At 36.8% G+C, this 26,542-nt stretch overlaps 3 protein-coding genes and 1 pseudogene across 3 annotated transcripts; all 4 read left to right on the forward strand.

Annotated features, from left to right (window-relative positions):
• The first annotated feature begins 942 nt into the window (after positions 1 to 942).
• On the forward strand, positions 943 to 2,419 carry LOC117625357. Its single transcript, XM_034356923.1, has 2 exons — positions 943 to 1,318; positions 1,437 to 2,419. Exons 1-2 carry the CDS (start codon positions 943 to 945, stop codon positions 2,417 to 2,419), a joined length of 1,359 nt encoding a protein of 452 aa, XP_034212814.1.
• Positions 2,420 to 8,727: 6,308 nt separating this feature from the next.
• LOC117625358 lies at positions 8,728 to 10,766 on the forward strand (annotated as a pseudogene).
• Positions 10,767 to 11,884: 1,118 nt separating this feature from the next.
• Positions 11,885 to 14,747, forward strand: LOC117625359. Its single transcript, XM_034356925.1, has 2 exons — positions 11,885 to 12,412; positions 12,831 to 14,747. Exons 1-2 carry the CDS (start codon positions 11,885 to 11,887, stop codon positions 14,745 to 14,747), a joined length of 2,445 nt encoding a protein of 814 aa, XP_034212816.1.
• A 1,550-nt stretch (positions 14,748 to 16,297) lies between these two features.
• LOC117625000 (vacuolar protein sorting-associated protein 25) lies at positions 16,298 to 17,241 on the forward strand. The gene has a single exon (XM_034356552.1). The coding sequence runs from the start codon at positions 16,523 to 16,525 to the stop codon at positions 17,063 to 17,065; it is 543 nt and encodes a 180-aa protein (XP_034212443.1). The 5' UTR covers positions 16,298 to 16,522; the 3' UTR covers positions 17,066 to 17,241.
• Positions 17,242 to 26,542: the final 9,301 nt, after the last annotated feature.

Consider the following 26,542-nt stretch of genomic DNA (forward strand, 5'->3'; position numbering starts at 1 on the left):
GGGTGGCAATCTAGTCACTTGGCGTAGTAAAAAGCAAACAGTTGTTGCTAGATCTAGTGCTGAGGCTGAGTTTAGGGCTATGGCCCACGGTGTGTGCGAATTATTATGGTTGAAAATTTTATTTCGAGATTTGAGGATTACTATTCAGGGTCCTATGAGATTATTTTGTGACAATAAAGCAGCCATTAGTATTGCTCACAACCCTGTACAACATGATAGAACCAAACATATTGAGATTGACAGACACTTCATCAAAGAGAAATTATCACAAGGATTGATTTGCACTCCTTACGTGAAAACCAATGATCAACTTGCTGATATTCTTACTAAGGGAGTTTCTAGCAAGGTGTTTGAGTCTTCTTTAGCCAAGCTGGGAATTCAAGATATCTATTCTCCAGCTTGAGGGGGAGTGTTGACTTGTATATACTTAATTGTGCATAATAGCAGATTAGCATAGTTAGAGGCTTCTTCATAGGAGTTGACTTTTTAGCCTTTATTTCCTTTCCATACTTGTAATTGGCTGTTCACTATTTAATCCTCCTTTTGGGAGAAGAATAATAGAAGCGACTATTCCTGTATCTCTAGAGAATTCAACAATCTCAAATATTCAAGCCATTGCGTATTGGCAAAGAACTGCACTCCATTAGCTGTGTCTGATTTGCCTCGTGTGGTGTCGTTGAAGAGTATTGAGTGTTCTGAGGATAAACGAAGGTTGAGAGTTCTGGTAATATTTGCAGACAGTAGAAGTGTCTGGTATCAGAAACCTTTCAATCCCAATACAACATTGGTTGGGAAGGGTCATGGGATGCAAAGAAAAATCAGATTCGTGTTGTTGCGTGTCGAATCTTAAATGCAACTGAGTCCTCTACAAATAGAACTCATGTGGGTGATTGTTCAACAAGATTGAGCTTGAGATTTCCTGCAGTATGGACAATCGGAAACATGAGAAGCACTGTGGGGAAAATTTGGGGCAACAAAACTGTGACAGAGTTGGGTTACTTTGAAAGCATTGCATTTGAAAGTCCTGAGAATGATATCAGAAGGGTTCTACCTCCAGGCTTGAAATATAAGTACACTAAAATGGAAACAGTAACCAAGTTGTGCCCGAGAAAGAAAGCTGCTGATGGCAAAACCAACATATATCCAAATCCATTTTCTTATGACATGCGCTTTGACATGTCAGTGAAAAATTCTAAAGGAGAAGCTGCATGGGGCAGTGCCATCCCTATCTCCGTCGGAAACAGTTTTTACCAGCATTATCCGTATTCAAATGAAATTCCAAAATCAAGTGCAAGGATTGGACACTTAGCGGGCTCCTGTGAGTTACAGCTACAACAGTAGCATCCCTGTCAATATCAGCTACCAAATAAGCATCAAATTCAAACAGTTGGCCATTGAAATTTCTAAACTTAGAAACTCTTCAAATTCAAATGAAGTGCAAATTTATGCTGAAGGGATCTATGATGCTAAAGAAGGAAGCCTGTGCATGGTAGGTTGCCGAAATCTGGGCTCAAACAGTGAACAGCCAACAAAAGATTCTGTAGATTGTGAGATTCTTGTCAATTTCCAGTTCCCTCCCACAAATTCAAAGCATGGAAGTTTTATCAAGGGCAGCATTAAAAGTACAAGGAAAAAGTCTGATCCTCTTATTTTTGAAGCTTGGAATTTGTTTTCAGCTTCTGGTTACCTGGTTGAAGCAAAGCGATCCATTTGGAGAATGGATGTGGAGATCACCTTGGTTCTTATATCCACCACACTGGCATGTGTTTTTGTGGCATTACAAATCTTCCATGTGAAAAAACATCCTGATGTGCGTCCCTCCATCTACATGATACCACTTATGCTAAATTTTGAAGCCATGTTCACAAAGAAAACCAACCGCCGAAATGTTTCACTAGGAAGTGGTGGATGGCTTGAAGTTAACGAGGTAATTGTAAGGGTATTAGGTGCTTTGCTTCTAAAGAATTGGAGGAAGGCTGACAGTGACAATGATTTCGTGGTGCTTTCAAGTTATTTTCCAGAGCATCCCATTTTGGATGCCTTGAAATCTTATGGTGGTTTGGTGTTGGATGGTTTTCTGTTGCCTCAAATTCTTCTCAACATGTTCTGCAAATCAAAGGAAAAGGCTTTGTCTGTTTCATTCTACATTGGAACAACCTTCGTTCGAGCGATGCCACATGCATATGATCTTTACAGGGCTCAAAACTCTGCTCATCACCAGTTGCATGCGTCATACCTTTATGCAAGTCCTGTGGCAGACTTTTACTCCACTGCTTGGGATGTCATTATTCCTTTTGGGGGTTTACTTTTTGCTGGGATCATTTACTTGCAGCAGAAGTTTGGGGGTCTTTGCATTCTTCCTCAAAAGTTGAGAGAGTTGGGTGAATATGAGAAGGTCTCTACTGTTACTGAAGGTTAATTATGGAAGTGATCTGGTGCAGCCTCCATGTTTGGTGCAAACTGTAGAGAGAATTGGAGAATCCAACTGTCAGCTTCGATCTTCTTTCTTTTGTATTTTAAACATGTAAGTTGGGCTTGAAAAAAATATGTAAGATTTAGCTTTTTATTTCATTTTCGGGTTTCGAAATGTCAAAAATGTAAATCTGTATGTGAGATATGTGCAGAATAGTTAGTTGCAGTAGTTACAGATTCTTTTTGCATCCCTTTGAAGTGGTGTTATATCTCTTCATATGACCTTTTCAGTTTGGTCACAATTCTTTTTCACTGAAAGATGTTTTTGTGTTGCCATATTTTAGAAGGTCACACTCACAAGTGATACAAGGTACATCCAAACTATTAATTTTTAGGTATAGGAACGTGATTCGGGCTCAAAATCTAAGTTTGTATTTTAACAAACTCATTGAAGAACTCCCTCCTTTCCAATGTATATTTATGAGATTTTTTTTTTCCTTGTAAGTTAAAAAAAAAATATGAACTTAAATTTACGATTGTAACATAAAAGAAATAAACAGTATGTAATTTACGTAAGCACTTTATAAAATGCATCAAAATATTACTTAAATATCACTCGTCTTGTATTTTTCGATACAAAGGTATCAATTAACTTTACATATAATCAAGTTGACAATTGCCTTAGGTCCTAGAAATTTCGACTTTGATGTTGAATATATCATTCCTTTGTATTTTATTTCTTAATTTATTTAACTAGGTTAATTGACTTAAGCTATAAGTTTGAAAAACAATTAGGCATTTATTGAGTTTTCTCTTTTTAATTTTGAATTGTATAATTTGACAAGTTTTTTTACACCTTTTTTTTTTTGGGTTAAAAAATAAATAACATAGGTGACCGCCTTGCTTATGCCCAAGGCCTATTTTGTTCTTGTTCATGTTCTTGTTGACGATCTTTCTCCCAGTACACATGACCTAAAAACCTATGGCTATCTCCATTAACTGCAAGTCTTGTTCTGCTATAACCACCATTAATATGCTGCCATACCTTCTTCTCATATTCCTCACTGTTGCAACCACCTTCTCTTGGAACTGAGTTTCAGTCTCTGCTGCAGCTGTTGATCAAGTCTCTTATGCCGATCATTGTGCTTCAATTGTTCCCGAGTCAACCGTGAAACCCTACAATATACGACGTAGTTACTTTGGCTATCCCCTAACAGGTTACTACAATGGTGGCGGCAGTGGAATTCTCAGTCCAAAGTCATCAGATCATGTGCAAAAACTCATTTGAATTCACCCCCTTGAGTGTTAGCGAAACTGATGTACAAGGCTTATTCAAGCTCGGAGCACATATACGTTTTCTTATAGCCAGAACATATTACTTTGTGGGAAATTCCACAATTAGCCATAGGGGTTCTGCATCAAATCCTTATCGGCGAAGAAGATCTTTACTGTTTTGGCTAGATGGGTTCTGGTCAGCATCTTCTGGGAATGTTTGTATGGTTGGATCATTAGGTTCTTATTACTCAAAAGGACATAATCCTGTGCAAACTCCTAATGTTGTTCTTAAGCTACATAATCTCATGAATTCTCAACAAAATCCCAATATATTTGGGATTGAGTGATTTGCCAAATTATATGTAATTGATTGTACATGATTTGCTTTCCTTTACTAGTCTCTTGATTGTAGGAAACTTGGGTATAGATACCCTTAACAGTGTAAAGAGAAAATAAGCAAGTAATCAAACATTCTTCTTTTGATTACAATTTTACATGGTATCAGAGCTTGGAGAAAACCTAGCTCTTGTTTTTCTCTTTACCGTCAAAAATCCCAGCTTCCTCCTTCTTTGTTTTCGTTAGTTCTCTGCCATGGCTAATGACAAAGAAGTTGAAACTTCTTCCAAGGATGGAAACAAGTCTGAAGTTTCCAACCCTTTTTTCATTCATCACTCTGACCATCCTGGCATGGTTCTTGTATCCAAACCATTGAATGGAGACAACTATGGGACATGGTGTCGTTCCATGCGAATCTCCTTGAGTGCCAAGAACAAACTTGGTTTTGTTGATGGCACTGTCAAGAAGCCTTCAAAGAAAACCGATCCTGATGAGTTCTCTCTTTGGCAACGTTGCAATGATATGATCCTATCTTGGATCTTGAATTCCCTTGATCAAGACATAGCTGATAGCGTCATCTACTCTGACACTGCTCATGATATATGGGAAGATTTGAAGGAGCGCTTCTCTCAAAGCAACGTTCCTCGAATTTTCCAGATCCAACGTGACATTGCTTCCCTTACTCAAGATCAAATGTCGGTTGCCGCTTATTACACAAGACTTAAGGGACTATGGGATGAGTTGGCATCATACAGTGATGTGCCGACTTGTACCTGTGGTGCCATGAAAGATCATGCTGAACGTGATGAGAGGAATAGGGTGATGCAATTTCTCATGGGTCTGAATGATTCATATGCTGCTGCTCGTGGACAGATTCTTCTTATGCAGCCCCTACCATCCATACGCAACATCTATTCCTTAATTTCCCAAGAGGAGAAGCAACGACAACTGGGGACTCCTCATACTACCTTGGAACCTGCTGCAATGGCTGTTCGCCAACACCAGAGACCTTCGAATTCTAATCGTAAGCCTCTTCACTGCACTCACTGCGATCGGGATCATCACACAATTGATACCTGTTATAAACTTCATGGCTATCCTCCTGGGCATCGACTGCACAAATCCAACCGAAATAAGAAAGGCTCAAGTTCCTCTGCCAATCACGTGCAGAACAATCCCACTATGCAAGAATTGAAGTCTGCCATGCCCAACCTATCTGACAGTGAGTATCAGCAGATTCTTACCATGATGAATGATAAGAAAGAGCCACAAGCAAACTCTGCAGGTTTGTCATATTATCCTTTACCTTTACACCGCTGGCTGATTGATAGTGGCGCAACAGATCATATTACATCCACCTCACATTCTTTTACGTCCACAAATAACAACCCTTCCATTCCACCAGTTGTATTGCCTAGCGGTGAAAAGGCTTCTATTATTTCTGTTGGGAATGCTTCTCTCAACTCATCTCTTTCTTTAAACAATGTCTTGTATGTGCCTAGCTTCAAAGTTAATTTGATGTCAGTAAGCAAACTTACACAAGGACTTCATTGTTCCATCTCTTTTTTTCCTAATTGGTGCATTTTGCAGGACTTGGCTACGAGGAAGACGATTGGTCTGGGTAAACAGCAAGGAGGTCTTTACTACTTGGTTTCTTTGGTGTCAGACAAGCCTTCCCTTCTCCCACCATCTTGCAACCATGCTCATGCCTCAACTCACCTCTGGCACAGCCGTTTAGGCCATCCATCATCTTCTCGTTTACAATTTTTAGCTAAGAATGTTTTACATTTCCCTTTTTCAAATAATGCTTGCGAGGTTTGTCCCTTGGCAAAGCAAACTCGCTTACCTTTTCATTTAAGTTCTATTTCCTCTTCTAAACCATTCTCTCTTATTCATTGCGACATTTGGGGGCCACATAAAATTGCATCTTTTTCAGGGGCTCGTTATTTTCTAACTATTGTGGATGATTTTACTAGGTTCACTTGGTTATTTCTCATGCAAAATAAATCTGAAACACAGAACTTGCTTAAATCCTTTTTTGCCTTTGTCCAAACACAATTCAATACTCACGTACAACAAATACGCGTTGATAATGGAGGTGAATTTTCTTCCATGCGTCGTTTCTTTCACGAACATGGGGTTATCTTTCAACATACTTGTGTCTACACACCACAACAAAATGGTGTTGTAGAGCGCAAGCACCGACATATCATAGAGATGGCTAGGGCTTTACGTTTTCAGGCAAATCTCCCTATTTCTTTTTGGGGAGAATGTGTTCTCACCGCCATTTACTTGATCAATCGTCTACCCACTGCCCTTTTATCCAAGATATCCCCATATGAGAAGCTGTACCATAAACCTCCTTCTTATACCCACCTCCGCATTTTTGGTTGTTTAGCCTATGCCACCATTGTCCAACCTTCCCATAAATTTGATCCTAGAGCCAAGCGATGTGTTTTTCTCGGTTATCCTTTCGGTCAAAAGGCCTACAAATTATTTGATCTTACCACCAAAAAATTTTTTACCAGTCGTGATGTCGTTTTTCATGAGAGTCATTTTCCTTTCCAAACTCTCCCTTCTTCCTCTCTCACGGAACCTCCACCCCCTGTTTTACCTCTTCCTTTATCTGATTTGTCATCTCCTCCATGTATATCTCCTGACTTACTCTCACCACATCCTCCATCTCCTTCTCCCCCACCCGATCTCACGGCTTCTTTCGACACCGCTGCCCCCATTTTTCCCTCGGACACCACTGCCATACCAGCCCCATCACAACCTTCCTCTCCTTCTGTACCACCAGCCCCCATCCGCCACTCTCTTCGCCATAAGGTTAAACCAGCCCATCTCCATGATTATGTTTGCTCACAGGTTACTCTACCCACGCTTGACCAATCGTCGGACTCCTTGCCATGTCGCACCAAAGGTACTCGTTATCCCCTTTCTAATTTCCTTTCTTATCACCGTTACTCACCATCACACTTTACTTTCATTGCCAATATTAGTCGGCCAGTGGAACCTAACACTTTTGCAGAGGCTGTTTCTAATCCCCACTGGCAAGAGGCTATGCAATCTGAACTTGCCGCTTTGGAATCCAATCAGACTTGGTCCCTCACTTCTCTTCCACCTGGGAAGCAACCCATTGGATGCAAATGGGTCTATAAAATCAAGCATCGCTCCGATGGCACCATTGAGCGCTACAAGGCTCGTCTCGTGGCCAAAGGGTACACTCAAACTGAAGGTCTTGACTACCATGACACATTTTCTCCTACTGCCAAAATGGTTTCTGTTCGGTGTGTTCTTGCTCTTGCCGCTGCCCACCACTGGTCTTTGCATCAACTTGACGTCCACAATGCATTCCTCCATGGCGATCTACATGAGGAAATCTACATGTCACCTCCTCCTGGTCTTCGGCGACAGGGGGAGCATTTGGTATGTCGCCTTCACAAATCCTTGTACGGATTGAAGCAAGCATCTCGCCAATGGTTTTCTAAGTTCACTGAAGCCATACAAGCTGCTGGTTTCACTCAGTCCAAAGCCGATTATTCGCTTTTTACCTGCAAAAATGGCAAGTCCTTCACCGCTCTTTTGATCTACGTTGATGACATATTGATTACAGGAAATAATTTGCCTGCCATTGATGCTCTCAAGCGATTTCTTAATACTCGTTTTAAGATCAAAGACCTTGGTGATCTTAAATATTTTTTGGGCATTGAGGTCTCACGTTCCAGGAAAGGAATTTCTATTTGTCAAAGGAAATATGCATTGGACATTATTAAAGATGGAGGAGCTTTGGGAGCACGTCCAGTAAGCTTTCCCATGGAACAAAATTCCAAAATTTCTTCTGATACAGGTGAGATACTTCATGATCCAACAAAGTATAGACGATTGGTGGGACGTTTGATTTATCTCACCATAACAAGACCTGATATTACCTACTCAGTACACATACTCAGTAGATTCATGCATGAGCCTCGCAAGCCACACTTAGATGCCGCCATGAGAGTTTTGAGGTATCTGAAAAGTACACCAGGACAAGGACTCTTCTTTCCTGCTGGAAATGAGATGAAGTTGACGGCATACTGTGATTCAGATTGGGCGGGATGTCCAACCACACGAAGGTCCACAAGTGGCTATTGCGTGTTTCTTGGAAATTCTTTGATCTCATGGAGAACAAAGAGACAAAAAACAGTATCTCTTTCTTCAGCAGAGGCTGAATATCGCGCAATGACAGGTGCTTGCTGTGAAATTACTTGGTTGCGTTATCTATTGCAAGACCTACAACTCCCAAACCCAGGACCAGCTACTTTACATTGTGATAACCAAGCTGCGCTGCACATATCTGCCAATCCAGTGTTCCATGACAGAACTAGACACATTGAAATTGATTGTCATTTTATCAGGGATAAAATTCTGGACAGAACAGTGGTTACAAGATATATTTCATCTCAACAACAAGTAGCAGATGTGTTTACGAAGGCCTTGGGAAAAGAAGATTTTTCAGCTATGGTATGCAAGTTGGGAGTTCACAATATTCACTCTCCAACTTGAGGGGGAGTGTTGAGAAGTCAACTAAATCCCAATATATTTGGGATTGAGTGATTTGCCAAATTATATGTAATTGATTGTATATGATTTGCTTTCCTTAAATCCGATAACAGCTGCTCTGGTTCAAATAACTATGGAACTGATGATCCCGAAAGTTCTATGAAAATAGAGAGATTTTGTTTAGAACTCTCAAGAAGAGTACAAAATCATGAGTTTGATATCAAATATTCAAGCCATCGTGATTCCGCAAAGAACTGCAGTCCAATTTTCGCGTCTAATTTACCTCGCTTTGTGTTGCTGAAGGCCATCGAGTGTTCGGAGGATACACGAAGGTTGAGAGTCCTGTTGCAATTTGCAGACAGTAGAAGGCCCTGGAATCAGAGGCCATTTGTTCCCAATACAACTTTGGTTTGGGAAGGCTCATGGGATGCAAAGAAAAATCAACTATGTGTTGTTGCTTGTCATTTCTTGGATGCAGCAAATTCTTGGAATAATACTCATGTCGGTGATTGTTCAACAAGATTGAGCTTGAGATTTCCTGCAATATGGACAATTGAAACACAAGTAGCATTGTGGGGCAAATTTGGAGCAATAAAACTGTGACAGAGTCAGGTTACTTCAACAAGATCACATTTGAAAGTCCTCAGAATGAATTTAGAAGGTTTCTACTTCCGGGCCAGAAATATGAGTACATGAAAATTGATGAGGTAACGAAGTTGTGCCCGAGAAGGAAGCCTAGAGTTAGTGCTAATGATAAGACTAACATATACCCGAATCCATTTTCTTATGACATGAGCTTCGACATGTCAGCTAAAAATTCTAGAGGAGTAGTTTCTTGGGGCAGTTCTGTTCCTTTCTCTGTTGGCAATCGGTTTTATAACCAGCATTGGCATTCAGTGAAAGATGCCGATTCAGTTGCAAGTACTGAAGCTCCTGTCAGTGCACCTGTGAGCTACAGCTACAACATTAGCTACAAAATAAGCATCAAACTGCTATCTAATGCAAAGTTGGGCAATACATCAGTTTTAAATGAAGTACTGCTGATTTCTGCTGAAGGGATCTATGATGAAACAGAAGGAAGCCTGTGCATGATAGGCTGCAGAAATTTGGGCTCAAAGAGTCTACAAGCACCAACTGATTCTGTTGATTGTGAAATTATTGTAAATTTTCAGTTCCCTCCAGAAAATTCTTCTGGTTTTATCAAGGGAGGAATTGAAAGCAAGCGAAAAAAGTCTGATCCTCTTTATTTTGAACATTTGGATCTCTCTTCAGCTGCTGGTTATGCGGATGAAGCAGAACGATCCATTTGGAGGATGGATGTAGAGATCACCTTGGCTCTTGTATCAACCACACTTGCATGTATTTTTGTTGCATTGCAACTCTTCCATGTGAAAAATCATCCTGATGTGCTTCCCTCCATTTCCATTTTCATGCTACTAATTCTCTGGGCTACATGATTCCTCTTATGCTAAATTTTGAAGCCATGTTCACAAATAACATCAATCACTGGAAAGCATTCCTTGGAAGTAGTGGATGGCTTGAAGTTAATGAGGTGATTGTAAAGGCATTAACAATGGTAGGTTTCTTGTTGAAACTCCGTCTTCTGAGCCTAACATGGTCAGCAAGATCCGTGAACAACGGAACCCAAAACGAGCTCTGGGTCATGGAGAAGAAGGCTTTCATTGTGGCTTTACCTGTATATGTTGCAGGGACTTTTGCTGCTTTGTTTCTGATGGATTGGAGGAAGATTGGCACTGACAATGATGTGGTGCTTTCAGGTTATCATGAGCATCCGATTTTGGGTGCCTTTGAAATCTTATGCTGGTTTGGTCTTGGATAGTTTCTTGTTGCCTCAAATTCTACTCAACATGTTCTGCAAATCAAAGGAGAAGTATCTGTCTGTTTCGTTCTACATGGGAACGACTTTTGTTCGAGTGCTGCCGCATGCATATGATCTTTACAGGTCTCACAGCTCTGCTCATCACCAATTGAATGAGGCATACATTTATGCAAGTCCTGTGGCAGATTTTTACTCCACTGCTTGGGATGTCATCATTCCTTTTGTAGGTCTACTGTTTGTGGGGATAATTTACTTGCAGCAGAAGTTTGGCGGTCTTTGCATTGTTCCTCAAAATTTGAGAGAGTTGGGTGAATATGAGAAGGTCCCAACTGTTACTGAAGGCAAATTGCCAAAGTGATGTGGGTGTAACTCTCTCAGGTATGCAGACTGTTGAGAGAATTGGACATTATATTCTCTATCTGCTGTTATTTTGTTTTTTTTCGTACTTTCTCAGGAAGGGATTTAAACTTGTGAGGAGTATGTTAAACAGTAATAGATCCTGCACTGGTTTAGTTTCACAAATTATGTGCAAAAAGTGTTATTTCAGGGAAGCAGACAGTAATTGAGGTGTTGTGTTCTGTAGGTCATGGAAAATGGCCACCTCTCTGTTGCTTTACTTTTCCAATTAGGCTGGAAAAAGTCAAAGTCTTATCATTTTGATTCTCTTTCTTATCCTCTTTTCTAGAAGCGTTTTAGAACTGCACTTTTTAAATGTATGCACTCTGTTTATCATAAGGAAACTGCTTTACAAATAACACAATGGCTTTCCAAGTGTTGCTTGATATTCACTGAAATTACATTCCTAGACGGTTTTTTTCTTTTCATTATACTGGGTTCGAATCTTCTCTCCCCCATATCGCTTGTATTAAAAATAAAAAAATAATTGTTCCAATTTACGTTGCTGAAACCAATTGAGCTATGGGTGAAGGTAGAAAAGCTCAACCAATTGAGCTATACCCCACTGGTGAATTACATACCATTTTATAGGACCAAAATTATAACTTTTCCTGAATCTACTGTCATGAGACGAAATTGTCATGCTAAGATTTTCAAAGTCAACGAAATCACAAAAGAGAACAAACTATGTAAATTAAACATAAATACAATTTCAATATATACAAGGGGCAAAGATAGAACAATTAGCTATGCAATATGATTCGAGGGAAACATAAACTTATAAAGAGACAACCAATCAAATACAACAAATTTGTTTATGGAGATTCAAGGGAATGTATACTTTTGATCAAACCTACCATAGAATTAATAAAACTTTTTGTGTGGAATTAAAACTGAGAAAACTTCAATGGATAGAGGACTATTCTGGGTCAGTGGGATGGTGGTGGTTGACCTGGTACTCATGACCTGGTACATACATGGCCTATTTTGTTAAATACATAGATAGAACATTGCATTGTCTTGTTCTTGTCCTTGTTCTTGATCATGATCTTTCCTCCAATACACATGACCAAAGAACCTATGGCTATCTTCATGAACTGCAAGTCTTGTTCTGCTATAACCACCATTAATACACAGCCAAACCTTCTTCTCATATTCCTCTTTGTTTTAACCACCTTTTCTTGGAACTCAGTTTCATTCTTTGCTGCAGCTGTTGATCAAGTCTCTTATGCTGATCATTGTGCTTCAATTGTTCCCGAGTCAATCCCGAAACCACGCGCAGGAGCTGGATATTTTTTCAATCACCAGATAGGTTACTACACTGGTGGCGGCAGTGGAATTCTTAGTCCAAATTCACCATATCGGCTCAATTCGATTCTATTCAACACCTGGAATATTACAGAAACTAATGTACAAGGCTTATTCAAGCTTCAAGCAAATCTTCAATTTGAAAGCGCCAGAACACTTTATTATGTGGGAGATTCCACAAGTAGCAGACCTCAATATCCTGGTGGCATCTATAACTATAAGGACTCTGGATCAAATCAATATAAACGAAGGTCAATAGAGTTTCTGTTAGATGGGTTCTGGTCAGCATCTTCAGGGAAGGTTTGTATGGTTGGATCAGGTATTAGTAATTAGTTGAATGAACGTAATTCTTTGCAAAATCTTTATGTTGTTCTTAAGCTCTATAATCTCATGAATTCCACTAGTATTACTAGTTTGACTAGTGGAACCTTAGAGAGCTTGTCTAAGAATGATCCAAATAACTTTGAACCAGTCTCCATTTTGATGCTTCCTAGAATGAAACCAGTACACTCTGGTTTCAAATAAATCTGATGACAGCTTCCCTGGTACTGGAAGTGATGATCCCAAAAGTTCTTTGCAAATACAGACATTTTGTTCAACACTTTCAAGAAAAGTACTTGATTATGACTTTGATCTCAAATATTCAAGCCATTGAATTTCTGCAAAGAGCTGCACTCCGTTTGTTGCTTCTGATGTGCCGCACATTGTGTCTTTGAAGCCTATTGAGTGTTTCGAGGATACACGAAGGTTGAGAGTTCTGGTGAAATTTTCAGACAGTGGCACAGTCTGGCATCGGAGGAGTTTCGATCCCAATACAGCATTGGTTGGGGAAGGCGCATGGGATGCAAAGAAAAATCAGCTGTTTCTTGTTGCTTGCCAATTCTTAGATGCAGCAGGTTCTTGGAATAATACTCATGTGGGCGATTGTTCAACAAGATTGAACTTGAGATTTCCTGCAATATGGACTATTGGAAACACTAGTGGGGTTGTAGGGCAAATTTGGAGCAAGAAGGCTGTGACGGAGTCAGGTTATTTCAAAAAGATCACATTTGAAAGCAATCAGAATGAACGTAGAAGAATTCTACTTCCAGGTCAGAAATATGAGTATACTCAAATTGAAAAAGTAACCAAGTTGTGCCCAATATTGAAGACTGGCGCTAATGCTAATAACAAGCCTAACACATACCCGAATCCGTTTTCTTATGACATGCGATTCGATATGTCAGCTAAAAATTCTAGAGGAGTAGTTTCTTGGGGCAGTTCTGTCCCTCTCTCAGTTGGCAGCCAGTTTTACCACCAGAATTGGTATGCAATGAGAAATTCAAACTCAGTTGCAAGCACTGAAGGGTACTCTGTGGATTCTGTGAGTGCACATGTGAGCTATAGCTACAACCACAGGATCACCTACAATATTAGCTACAAAATTAGCATCAAACTGATATCTTATGCAAAGTTGGGAAATACATCAACTGTACACCAAGTGCAGATTTCTGCTGAAGGGATCTATGATGAAACTGAAGGAAGCCTGTGCATTGTAGGGTGTAGAAATCTGGGCTCAAATAATGTACAACCAACAACTGATTCTGTTGATTGTGAAATTGTTGTCAATTTTCAGTTCCCTCCAGCAAATTCTTCTGGTTTTATTAAGGGAAGCATTGAAAGCACGCGAAAAAAGTCCAACCCTCATTATTTTGAACATTTGGATCTCTCTTCAGCTGCCAGTTATGTGGATGAAGCAAAGCGATCCATTTGGTGGATTGATGTGGAGATCAGCTTGGCTCTTATATCCACCACACTTGCATGTATTTTTGTGGCATTGCAACTCTTCCATGTGAAAAGACATCCTGATGTGCTTCCCTCCATTTCCATTTTCATGCTACTTATTCTGACGCTGGCCTACATGGTTCCTCTTATGGTAAATGATGAAGCCATGCTCACAAACAACACCAACCACAGAAAAGTATTCCTTGGACGGGGTGGAGGGCTTGAAGTTAATGAGGTGACTGTAAGGACAATAACCATGGTAGGTTTCTTGTTGAAACTGCGTCTTCTGAGCCTAACATGGTTAGCAAAAGCCATGAACAACGGTCCCCAAAACAAGCTCTGGGTCATGGAGAAGAAGGCTTTCATTGTGGCTTTACCAGTATATGTAGCAGGAGCCTTAGCTGCTTTGCTTCTGATGAATTGGAGGAAGATTGGCACTAAAAGTGATGTTCCAGTGCTTTCAGGTTATCAAGAGCACCCCCTTCTGGGTGCCTTGAAATCTTATGCTGGTTTGGTCTCGGATGGTTTTTTGTTGCCTCAAATTCTACTCAACATGTTCTGTAAATCAAAGAAGAATGCTCTGTTCGTTTGGTTCTACATCGGAACAACTTTTGTTCGAGTTCTGCCACATGCATATGATCTTTACAGGGCTCAAAACTCTGCTCATCACCCATTGAATGAATCATACATTTATGCAAGTCCTGTGGCAGATTTTTACTCTACTGCTTGGGATGTGATCATTCCTTTTGGAGGTCTATTGTTTGCTGGGATCATTTACTTGCAGCAGAAGTTTGGGGGTCTTTGCATTCTTCCTCAAAAGTTGAGAGAGTTGGGTGAATATGAGAAGCTCCCTACTGTTACTGAAGGGTAATTGCCAAAGTGATCTTATTCTCTATGTGCTGCTGTTTTATTTCTTTAGTATTTTCCAGGCAACTTTGGTATGGTTTATCAAGCTTAGATTAATCTTGTGATTCTTGTCTTTTTTGTAAATCTCTCGGAATCAGTTTGATTCAGTGATGATCTTTGTTTCTGGATAGCTGCATAGTATATTGGATAATCTATTGCATATTTATGGTTCTTAATGAAATAGGAAATTGGCTGTATAATGTATTTAAATGTATTTGTTCTTGAATATTTTAAAAGTATAGCCGCATACTGTGCACAAAATGTTTTTATGATTAAGTAATATCTTAGCCATTTTAAATTATTTTAATTAGTAATTATATTTTAATTATTATTTCTTTAGTAATATCTTAGCCAAAATATAACAGTTTTAAAATTGACTTCTTCTTATTCCTTTTAAAAAAAAAAAAAAAAATTCGAGTGAATGTTTAGACTAGATGGAGACACTCCATCTTTAGACGAGAGACGAGTACAAAAGAATAGCAAAGCATGATAAGTACACGAATTTGATTGAAAAAATGGAAATTACAGAAACTAAAGTAAAAAAAAAAAAAAACAATCCAAATTATAACTTTTGCTAAAATCTAATATCAACATCGCATCATGATACGGAATTGTATGATTTGAAAGAAAGGATATAGAAGAAATGAGTGTGAAATGTTTGGATTGAGTTTGAATCAGCTTAAACATCAAACTTTTTGAATTGTGTATATTTTTTCGTAGGGATTAAAATTGAAGGATACTCTACGTACATGGTCAGTAGTATACCGGTATGCATGACTTGTTCTGCTATGTACATGTAATATAGCAGTACTTATGACTAATTCAATGTCTTAACAAACACATTAGTTGTACTGTTTGAATTTATCTAATAAAATTTGGTATTTTATACTACAAACCATTGCTTATGAATAATTAACTAAATTTAGGGAGATTTACTATTATACCCAATATGGGGGTCCAAATTATAAAAATACCCTATATAAAATGGACTTTAGAAACACACCCAAAACCCATTTACAACATAACAAAAAAGCTTTTAACTTCTTATAAATTACAAAACTGCCATCAATTTCTTAAAACAAGTCCAACCCCAAAATCTCATAAAAATACCCAAAGCACTCAATAGGGTATCAAAGTAATTTAATAATCAATATTAAATTCAATAAGGCTAGCTATCATTTTTTGGGTTTTTTTTTGGTTTGTTTATAGGAATTCAATTGTGTAGGGTTTATTTATAATATTAGTGCTAGAAATGGGTATATTACTAAATATCTCCTAAATTTAACCATTACGGGAAAAAAAAAAAAATTTTGAAGCAGCATGTTAAACAAACTGGTAAACTTATTTCCAAAAACAAAAAGCAAAAATGTAAATTATTTATTTATTTATACTCATAATTAAAGCACTCGAAGTTTCATCTTCTTCGTAGTTTAAATTAAATTAAAATAAATTACCGTTTGTTTGTATCAAAAAGAGCACCCCAAAGAAAAGGGTTTGTTTTTGGGTCTGAAAAAAATGGGTTTTTGATCGAACGGCCAACCAAAGAGCACCCAGAAAAAGAAAAGAACAGAGGACCACCCCACTTTTCTAACCTCCCTGCTTCTTGAATTGTCAGCAAAATGGCGTCACAGTGACCTTTTCTTGGGGTTTAGAAGAAGAATCTGCAACGCATCACTTTCATCGTCCTCCCTCCACAGTTAGCTTCAGGCTCGCGATTGTCGTCAAAAGAAGATCACCCAGATGCAGAAATTGGGTGATTTCAAGCTTCCCCAGTTCTTCAATTACCCTCCTTACTTCACACTGCAACCAGTCAGAGACACCCGCGAGAAACAGATTCAGCTATGGAAGGACCTCATTCTCGATTACTGTAAAACCCAGAACGTCTTTGTGATTGCTGTGGAAGACCAAGACTTTCCTCTCTTCTCAAACCCTGCGATCGAGAGGTCTCTTACCCACGAAGCCAGGGAAGCGTTCCTCTCAGCTTTGGTCTCGCAAGGTCGAGCAGAATGGCTGGATAAAAATCACAGAAAGTGCCTTATACTCTGGCATCGGATTCAAGAGTGGGCTAATATTATTCTAGAGTTCGTCAAGGAAAATGGGTTGGAGAATAGTGTGATGACGGTGGAGGAAATCCGGTCTGGGCCTGAATCTAGAGGCACGGAGCTTCATGGGATAGACCGTACGATTCTGATGCGAGCTTTGAAGCTGCTGGAACAGAAAGGGAAGCTGGCAATCTTCAAGGGGACTACAGCTGATGATGAGGGTGTGAAGTTCTCCGCTTGATGGGTACCCTTTGACTCATAATCTAGGACTAGGGGAACTCATCTGTATTTTGTTGTGTTTGTGTTGCTTGAATGGTAATGCTTCGTATATTCTCACAGTATTGCAATGAAATGATACCTATGCTGATGTGCTTCAGGCCTAATCTAAATGACAATAAATTTTTTGGGGATTCTTCTTTTTTTCTCTTGAATCTTTGGTGCTTTTGTTTAAAATCAGAAATCATGGTTTTTCTTCCATCATGTAGCTAGATTATGGTTTTCTTTCTAAGGGTCTTTGGAGTCTTTGGACCATAGAAACATCAAAGCATTTACTTGCTCTTTTAGCAGATGTAATGTGGTTGTTTGTACGGTGTTTAGTTCATATTACTCGATGAACTCAAACTAAGTTAACCGTTGACTATGACCATTGATGTGTTGTTAGTTCTTTCTGGTTAAGAATCAAATAGAATGTGCTTGTCATGCTTCAACTAAAACATAGATTCTGCTTTTTTTGGGGGGGGTGGGGGGTGGGGGGCGTTGCTTTTCCCCTGATGATCTGGTTGACAGTGCGACTGAATACTGCTTGTACTGCTGCTGTCTTCATTTTAGTTTGAGTTACATCATAATACGAGGTCTGGATAATTCTCAATCTGTCATATCTGTTTATCTTGGTTTGTTTGAGGATGAGGAGTTTGAACCTTGACCTTGGGATTTTATGTGGCATATGCAAATAACTCCTAAACTAAAAACCTTCATTTGGGAGCATGGTAAGCTGCTTGCTAATGTTCAAAGGCAGATACGAAATCTGACTACTCATTGTCCTATTTGTCATGCTGAACCTGAAACTCTAGAGCATTTACTCATAAGCGCAGCAAGACTCATGGATGCAAATGAATTTAAAGGCCAGATTCATGTATCATGGTCTTACTTGGTTTTTGGTGTTTTCTACCTACCACCATTTGGTTTTGTTGGAAATGGCATTGCAAACATGTTTTTTATGAAGGATTTCAACGGCCTCCTTGTCCTATTAATATTGTGCTGCAATTTGGTAGGGAGTGGCATGTGGCTAATATGGTTTTCTCAACTAAACCCCCTATACAAGCTTTTATGGTGGCCTGAAAACATCCCCCTAAAAGTTGGCTTAAGCTCAATATTGATGGTAGTTGTCATGCTATTGATTCTCATATTGTGCTGCAGTGGAGGTCTTTTGAGAAATTCTGATGAAATTTGAGTTAGAGATTTTGTTGTTATGGAAGGAAGGTTGAAGATTATTGGGGATTGAGTGTGATTCTCAAGCTGTGGTTCATAGGGTCACTCATGTTGTGGATTCTCATCCCATGTTTAGCTTAATTAATGGTTGTAGAGAGCTTCTTGGAAGGAGTGGTTACGTCCCCTGTCTCATGGTTACGTCCCCTGTCTGATTGAGGTGAATGAGATAGCTGTACGGGTTGTCGTGCTGCTGGCTTTCTTGTTCCATCAACGTCTCCTCCAGCTGAAATGGTACACACAGTTGCATGATCACAACCTCAAGGCTTCCTGGGTTGCTGAGAAGAAGGTGTTCCTTGCTTGTTCACCATTATCCATAGCAGGGGGTTTTGTTGCTCTGTTCATGAACGTCAAGCAGAACCAACTTCACATTGTAAAGCATTTTCTTTGGGGCCGTTTAAGATCCTATGCCGGTCTAGTTCTCGATTGCTTTGTATTCCCTCAAGTCCTCCTCAACATTTTTCTCAACTCAAAGAAAGTACTCTTTCTTGGACATTTTACCTTGGAATCGCTTTTATGCGTGTGCTTCCACACGCATATGACCTTTACAGGGAAAAAACCTATGATCCTTGGTCATCCAAGTTTTCGATCGATCCTCATGCAGGTTTCTTCTCCGTCTCTCAGGACGTCATTGTCTGTTCTGTATATCTGCTATTTGCTGCAATCATCTGCTTGCAGCAGCGGTTTGGCAGACGATGTATCCTTCCAAGTAGATTTAGGGGACATGAAGATTATGAGAAAGTTCTAGGGTCTAGTGACAAGTAATTTCCTTGGGAAATATAGCTTCTTAGAATGTAACTGTTTGATTGTTTAGATAAATAACATCAACAGTGTGCACATGCAATGTGTTTGATATTAGACAGCCTCATCTACTAGCCTCACGAAATTGTTCATTTTATCCCAATATATAATTATCATCAAAATATATAAAAGAATAAACGATTGTTTTTTGCTAGATCCAACAGTTGCATCACTATACCCAAAACAATCATCACCTTCTTCATCGAACTCTTACAAACTTACCATAAACATAAAAGAATAACTACAAACTCACTGTAATGCATCAAATTTGTCAAATTCGATAGGAAAAAAAAAACACAAGATTGAAAAGAAAAATTCGTCAATGCGAAGTAAATCATTTGAAATACCTATCTCAAATGTGTTTGGTTGGGTGTAGCTAGGAAATGAGATGTTGGGGTATTTTAGGAAATTACGGTGGGTCTAGAAAGAAATGTTAATTTGATGAGATGTAGTTGTAGTCAGGAAATAAAATTTCCCTTTAAATGCCATATGTGTGACAGAATAATTGAAATAAAAACTTACATTTTCTCCAAAAAGAAAAAAATTGAAATTAGGCTTATTATCACAAAACGTCCCTAAGGTTTACGAAACTATCAGATTGCATCCTTAATGTTTTTTTGTGTCACTTATGGTCCTCAAGGTTAGTGTGTGCAATCACAAATGGTCCCTGACGTTATGTTCTGTCAAAAACTCTGTTAGTTTGCTGACGTGGCATACATATATATCACAAAACATCCCTGAGGTTTACACACTTATCACAAATGGTCCTTACGAATTTATTTTTTTTAAAATTTAAAATTCATAAAATTTTGGTTTTCTTTTTAAAATTATTTATAAATGAAAAAACAATTTATAGAAGGATTTTAATTTTGAGGACCATTTATGAACCCTAAACTTTTTTTTTTTTTTTCATTTTTAAATTTTATGAATTTTAAATTATTTTTTAAAAACTTCATTAGTTTGTTGATGTGGCATATATATGAAGCCCACATCTACAATAATATAGTGTCACATGTATTTAAAATTTAATATGTATTTTAAAATAATTATAATTCATAAAATTTTAAAAAGAAAACAAAATTTTTATGAATTTTAAATTTAAAAAATTAAAAAATTTCGTAAGGACCATTTGTGATAGGTGTGTGAACCTCAAGGATGTTTTGTGATATACATATATGCCACGTCAGCAAACTAACGGAGTTTTTGACGGAACCTAACGGCAGGGACCATTTGTGATCATACATGCTAACTTTGAGGACCACGAATGACAAAAAAAAACATTAAGGATGCAATCTGATAGTTTCGTAAACCTTAGGGACGTTTTGTGATAATAAGCCTTGAAATTAATATGATACATATCATCACTTTACATGTGATACCAACCTATTATAATGAGAGAATTATGGCCCGTTTGGTATACTACTCAAAAATTATGATTTTTTTTAAAACATGAGTTTTTAAATACTGATTTTAAGATCTAAAAACTTGTTTGGTATTGAAATTCAAAATATTTTCAAGATCTGAAAAAATTGAAATTAAAATCAGAAAATAAAAAACCATAATTCCCAAATTAAAAGGAGAGAGAGAGAGAGAGAGAGAGAGAGAGAGAGAGAGAGCCAGCGAGAGAACCGTAAAATCTCACTCTTTTTATTTTCAATGATAGGGGTGTTTTTGAGTTTGTTTTTTGGTTTTTAAAAAGGGGCCTACCAAACAGGTTTTTTGGGCTTTGAACTTAAAATATGTTTTTAAGTTTATAAAATTGGATCCAAATAGAATACCAAACAGGCCCTTAATTAACGTGAATTTATAACATGTCTTAAAACATCCCACTCATTCATATGTCAACTAATCTTTAATTTAATTATTTCTTTTTTCAATGTCTAGAGAGATTACAAGTCCAAATTCCTCCTCTCCTCACATTGAACAAAAAAAAAAGAAAAATCATTCATGCATTAATACATGAGATATTGGAAGCAATTAAATATATTGTTGTCAATTTAGTTGAGATGTAGTGAGGATATGAGATATTGGGTTGGGTTTGTTACATGAGTGAGGGTATTTTAGGAAGTTATATTGGGTATATAAAAAACAATGGAAAATTGTTAGCTTCACTAAATGAGATATGTGTGTAGTAAGCATGTTGTGGCCCAAAAGAGAATTGTCGGATCCTAATAAGATTTTCCTTTATATTATTACATTATAAATGCCAAATACGTGACAGGATATTTCAAATAAAACTAACATGATATGAATCATTCATTTACATGTGATATCAGCCTATAAGAGAATTAATTGTCATGAAACTATAGCATGTCGTAAAATATCAAATTCATTCATAAATCAACTAAATCTTACTACAGTGAGATTACTATTCTCAATGTTAGGAAAAATATCGTGTTCATAAACTATGTGAGATATTGGAAGCAATTAAACATATTGTAGTATATTTAGTTGTGAACAAAGAATCAAAGATGTAGTAGAAGATTTTTTGTTTTTGGTTGAAATTGAAAGATGCAGTAGAAGGATAAGATAATGATTAACCATGTTTCTCCAAAGTCATAAATGAATATGACAAGAAACATAAAGTTAAAAATCATGGATCGCCTAGGATTAACTACTTCATACGGACTTTAAGACGTTTCGGTTGAGATGTCAAACCAGCCTCCATTTTCGGTAATTTGACTGCGAATATCATCTACAAGATCAACCAAAGCTCTTTTCGTGCTTGAAAGTTCACAATGTACCTCGGTCAAATCGGCTTGACTAACCTAATTAAAGAAATCTCATAATGGTTATCATGAAACCTATAATTGATACCAAAATAAGAGGGTTGACATTGCATCAAAAATAAGAAAAGTCATGTATGTACTAGTTACTATCAAAAAGGAATATGTGGTTAATCTTATAAATTAGTAATCAGATTGACAACAAATAAAATGTATATTATCATTCAGTAACATGTGAGAATCTTCACAATAAGATGTGTTGTTGACTTTTGTTGTAATACATTTTCTATAATGTATTTTTTTAATGGAAATTTTTATAATGTATTATGTATCAGTGTAAGTATTCATCTGTTAATAATGATTTATTTTGCAGCAAATTTTTTTTTAAAAAAAAAGACTTTTTCTATTGAGAGGGGCAATGTCATACTAAACGCACGCACACTACACGGATGCTAGAAATCGAACTCATAACCTTTCTAGAGGGAACATTTAATCCTAACTAATACACTAGTGGGTCATTTGCTTAATTTGCAGCTTTTAGTTTAGTTTTGTTAAACTAGATAGAAAAAGAATTTTTAGGGAACTTTTCTTTTTGTTTTACCAAAGTGTATATATTTTTTAAGGATCTTTCCTATTAAAAAGGATGATAATATACTAAACTCACACACATTACACAGATGTTAGGAATTGAACCCAGGACCTTTCCTAAGGGAGCAATTGCTCCAAACCACTACACTAGTGGGTCCTTTATTAAAGTTAGATTAGATTGATTTAGAGTAAACAAGCCTTTCTGCACGTGCTTCCGCGCCTGCGAGAGGCTTTTTAATTTTATTTTTAAATTAAAAATTTATTTTAGAATTAAAAAAGATAATGGGTAGTTGTATTCCATAAAAATAGGATCCATTATCTTATTTTTCTTTTAATTTAAATTTTTTAATATGAAAAAGTGTGAATTTATCATATTATCCTCATTTAATTAATAATTTCAATTCTTAATGTTTGTATTAACTAAGGGCATTTTTTGGCATTTGAAATGTTTTACCATTCTCTACCTTCTACTTTATATATATAGATTATCGTTTGTATAAAAAGAACAAAAAAGTTAACAAAACTTTGGAAACGAAAAAAAGAAATTAAAATAATTTTACAGATTTGCCCTTGACACCAAAAAAACGAGAATGATGGGCCGTATGGTATCCTACTCAAAAAAATGAACTCAAAATTTATGATTTTTTTTTAAAAACATGAGTTTTTAAATATTGATTTTAAGATCTAAAAAATTGTTTGGTATTGAAATTCAAAATATTTTCAAGATCTGAAAAAATTGAAATTAAAATCAGAAAATAAAAAACCCTACTTCCCAAATTAAAAAAGGGGGAGAGAGAGAGAGAGAGAGAACCGTAAAATCTCACTTTTTTGTTTTCAATGATAAGGGTGTTTTTTAGTTTGGTTTTTAGTTTTTAAAAAGGGGCCTACCAAACAGGTTTTTTTTTACTTTGAACTTAAAATATGTTTTTGAGTTTATACAATTGGATCCAAATAGAATACCAAACAGGCCCTTAGGTAACGTGAACTTATAAATATAAAAAATCCAACTCATTCATATGTCAACTAATCTTTAGTTTAATTATTTCTTTTTCCAATGTCTAGAGAGATTACAAGTCCAAATTCCTCCTCTCCTCACATTGAACCCAAAAAAAAATCATTCATGCATTAATACATGAGATATTGGAAGCAATTAAATATATTGTTGTCAATTTAGTTGAAATGTAGTGAGGATATGAGATATTGGGTTGGGTTTGTTACATGAGTGAGGGTATTTTAGGAAGTTATATTGGGTATATAAAAAACAATGGAAAATAGTTAGCTTCACTAAATGAGATATGCGTGTAGTGAGCATGTTGGGGTCCAAAAGAGAATTGTCGGATCCTAATAAGATTTCCCTTTATATTATTACATTATAAATGCCAAATGCGTGACAGGATATTTCAAATAAAACTAACATGATATGAATCATTCATGTACATGTGATATCAACATAAGAGAATTAATTGTCATGAAACTATAGCATGTCGTAAAATATATAAATTCATTCATAAATGAACTAAATCTTACTATAGTGATATTACTATTCTCAATGTTAGGAAAAATATCGTGTTCATAAACTATGTGAGATATTGGAAGCAATTAAACATATTGTAGTAGATTTAGTTGTGAACAAAGAATCAAAGATGTAGTAGAAGATTTTTTGTTTTTGGTCGAAATTGAAAGATGAAGTAGAAGGATAAGATAATGATTAACCATGTTTCTCCATAGTCATAAACGAATATGACAAGAAACACAAAGTTAAATGTCATAGATTGCCTAGGATTAACTACTTCACACAGACTTCAAGACGGATGTCAAACCAGCCTTTATTTCGACAGTTTGACTGCGAATATCATCCACAAGATCAACCAAAGCTCTTTTCGTGCTTGAACATGTACCTTGGTCAAATCACCTTGACTAACTTGATTAAAGAAATCCCATAATGGTTATCACGAAACCTAATCCAAATTGACAAATGTGTAGTGAATGGGAAATGACCTATTCTCAATAACAAGTAAATAATGGAAATGAAATTGTCAATCCCAAATTTACACATTGACGAACAAACAAAAAATATCAAAGATTCAAAATACTTGAACTACAGAAAAGTAAAACTCTTAAAGAAAATAAAATACTTAAAAGCAGAAACTTGAATTTACATTTATAACAAACTTGCAGTTTTGGGCTATTCTAATACAGTTGAAACAAAAATAAGAGGGTTGACATTGCATCAAAAATAGGAAAAGTCATGTATGTACTAGTTACTATCAAAAGGAATGCATGGTTAATAATATGAATCAGCAATCAGATTGACAACAAATAACATGTGTATTATTATTCAGTAACATGTGAGAATCTTAACAATAAGATGTGTTGTTCACTTTTGTTGTAAGACATTTTCTGTAATGTCTTTTTTTTTTTAATGTAATATGTATCAATATAAGTATTCAATCGTTAATAATGATTTATTTTGCAGCAAAATTTTTTTGGGGTTTTTTTTATTGAGAGGGGCGATGTCATACTAAATGCACACACATTACACATATGCAAGAATTCGAACCCATAACCTTTCCTAAGGGAACATTTAATCCAAACCAATACACTAGTAGGTCATTTACTTAATTTGCAGCATTTAGTTTTTTTTGTTAAACTAGATAGAAAAAGAATTTATAGTAACCTACAATCATATATTTGTTATTTTCTTTAAAACAAAAAGAAAAATAAAGTTGTCCGTCCGTAAATCAAAGTTCGAATCTCTCACTCTTTAGATTAGAACTTTTCTTTTTGTTTTGCCAAAGTATTTTTTTTAGTTATAGGATTTTTCCTATTAAAAAAGAATGATAATATATTAAATTTACACACACTACACGGATTGTAGGAATCAAACTCAGAACCTTTTCTAAAGAAGCAATTGCTCCAAACCACTACATTAGTGGGTCTTTTCTCAAAATTAGATTAAATTGATTTAGAGTAAATTATCTTGTATAAAAAGAACAAAAAAATTAACAAAACTTTGAAAACTTTGAAAACTTTGAAATAAAAATAAAAATAAAATATATATATATAAATATTTTTACAGATTCGCCCTTGACACCATCCAATATTTCTTAATACACTCCCCAAAATACCCAAACCCAATCCCCTTACCTTCTCTTCCACCGTCTGAGTCTCTCTCCACCCATAAAACACAAACAGCAACAGAAACAAACCATCATCTCTCTCTCTCTCTCTCTCTCTCTCTCTCTCTCTCTCACCAAAAACCATGTTAACCTCACTCCACTACCCAATCCTCCAATACTCTCCCCTCCACTCCAAAACCCTAACCCCATCTTCTCCCCTCAGTTTCCAATCAAACCCAAAACCTCAGCCCCATCTGCACAGCAACAGCAACAGCAGCAGCCACTGTCTTGCCGGAACCAAGCTTCTGATCCCCAAGCGTTGCCCTAACGTTGTGGCCATGAGCAAGTCGCCGAATGTGGAGGAGCAGAAGTTCAGCCAAGAAGGGCTGATCACGGAATCTCTCCCCAACGGTATGTTTCGAATCCGATTAGACAACGCGGACACCATCATAGGATACATATCTGGGAAAATCCGAAAGAATTTTGTCAGGATTTTGCCTGGGGATAGGGTTAAGGTTGAGGTCAGTCGTTATGACACCACCAGAGGTCGTATTGTTTATAGATTTAAAAAAGAAGATAGACTTAGAAGGGAAGGATAAAAGGGAATCTTTCTTTTTTCTTTTTCTTTTGTTTTTTGTTTTGTAATTTTATTGTAAGTGACATTGGAACATTTGTGTTGTGTAATGTGAATGTTGAGAAGAAATGTTGTGTTGTTTGGCAATTTGAATTGTATTATGTGATTTGAGGTTGGGTACTGATTTGTGATGTCACGGGTTGGATTGCAAATTCAAATGTACAATATTGTGTTGCTCCCATAGTTGTAGGTAGTGCTTGAGCAATTTTATTCTATATCCTTTACTTATGCTATCATAAAATGCATTTACCTCCTGCGTGTGTCTAAGGTTTTATGTTCGAATCTTCCCAACTTTATACCAAGGAAACAAAAACATTTAAGTTAAACTTGATTTTACATTCAAAATTGAAATTAAGAACTACGAA

Source organism: Prunus dulcis, chromosome 4, assembly GCF_902201215.1.
Source record: "Prunus dulcis chromosome 4, ALMONDv2, whole genome shotgun sequence".
Taxonomy (NCBI): Eukaryota; Viridiplantae; Streptophyta; class Magnoliopsida; order Rosales; family Rosaceae; genus Prunus; species Prunus dulcis.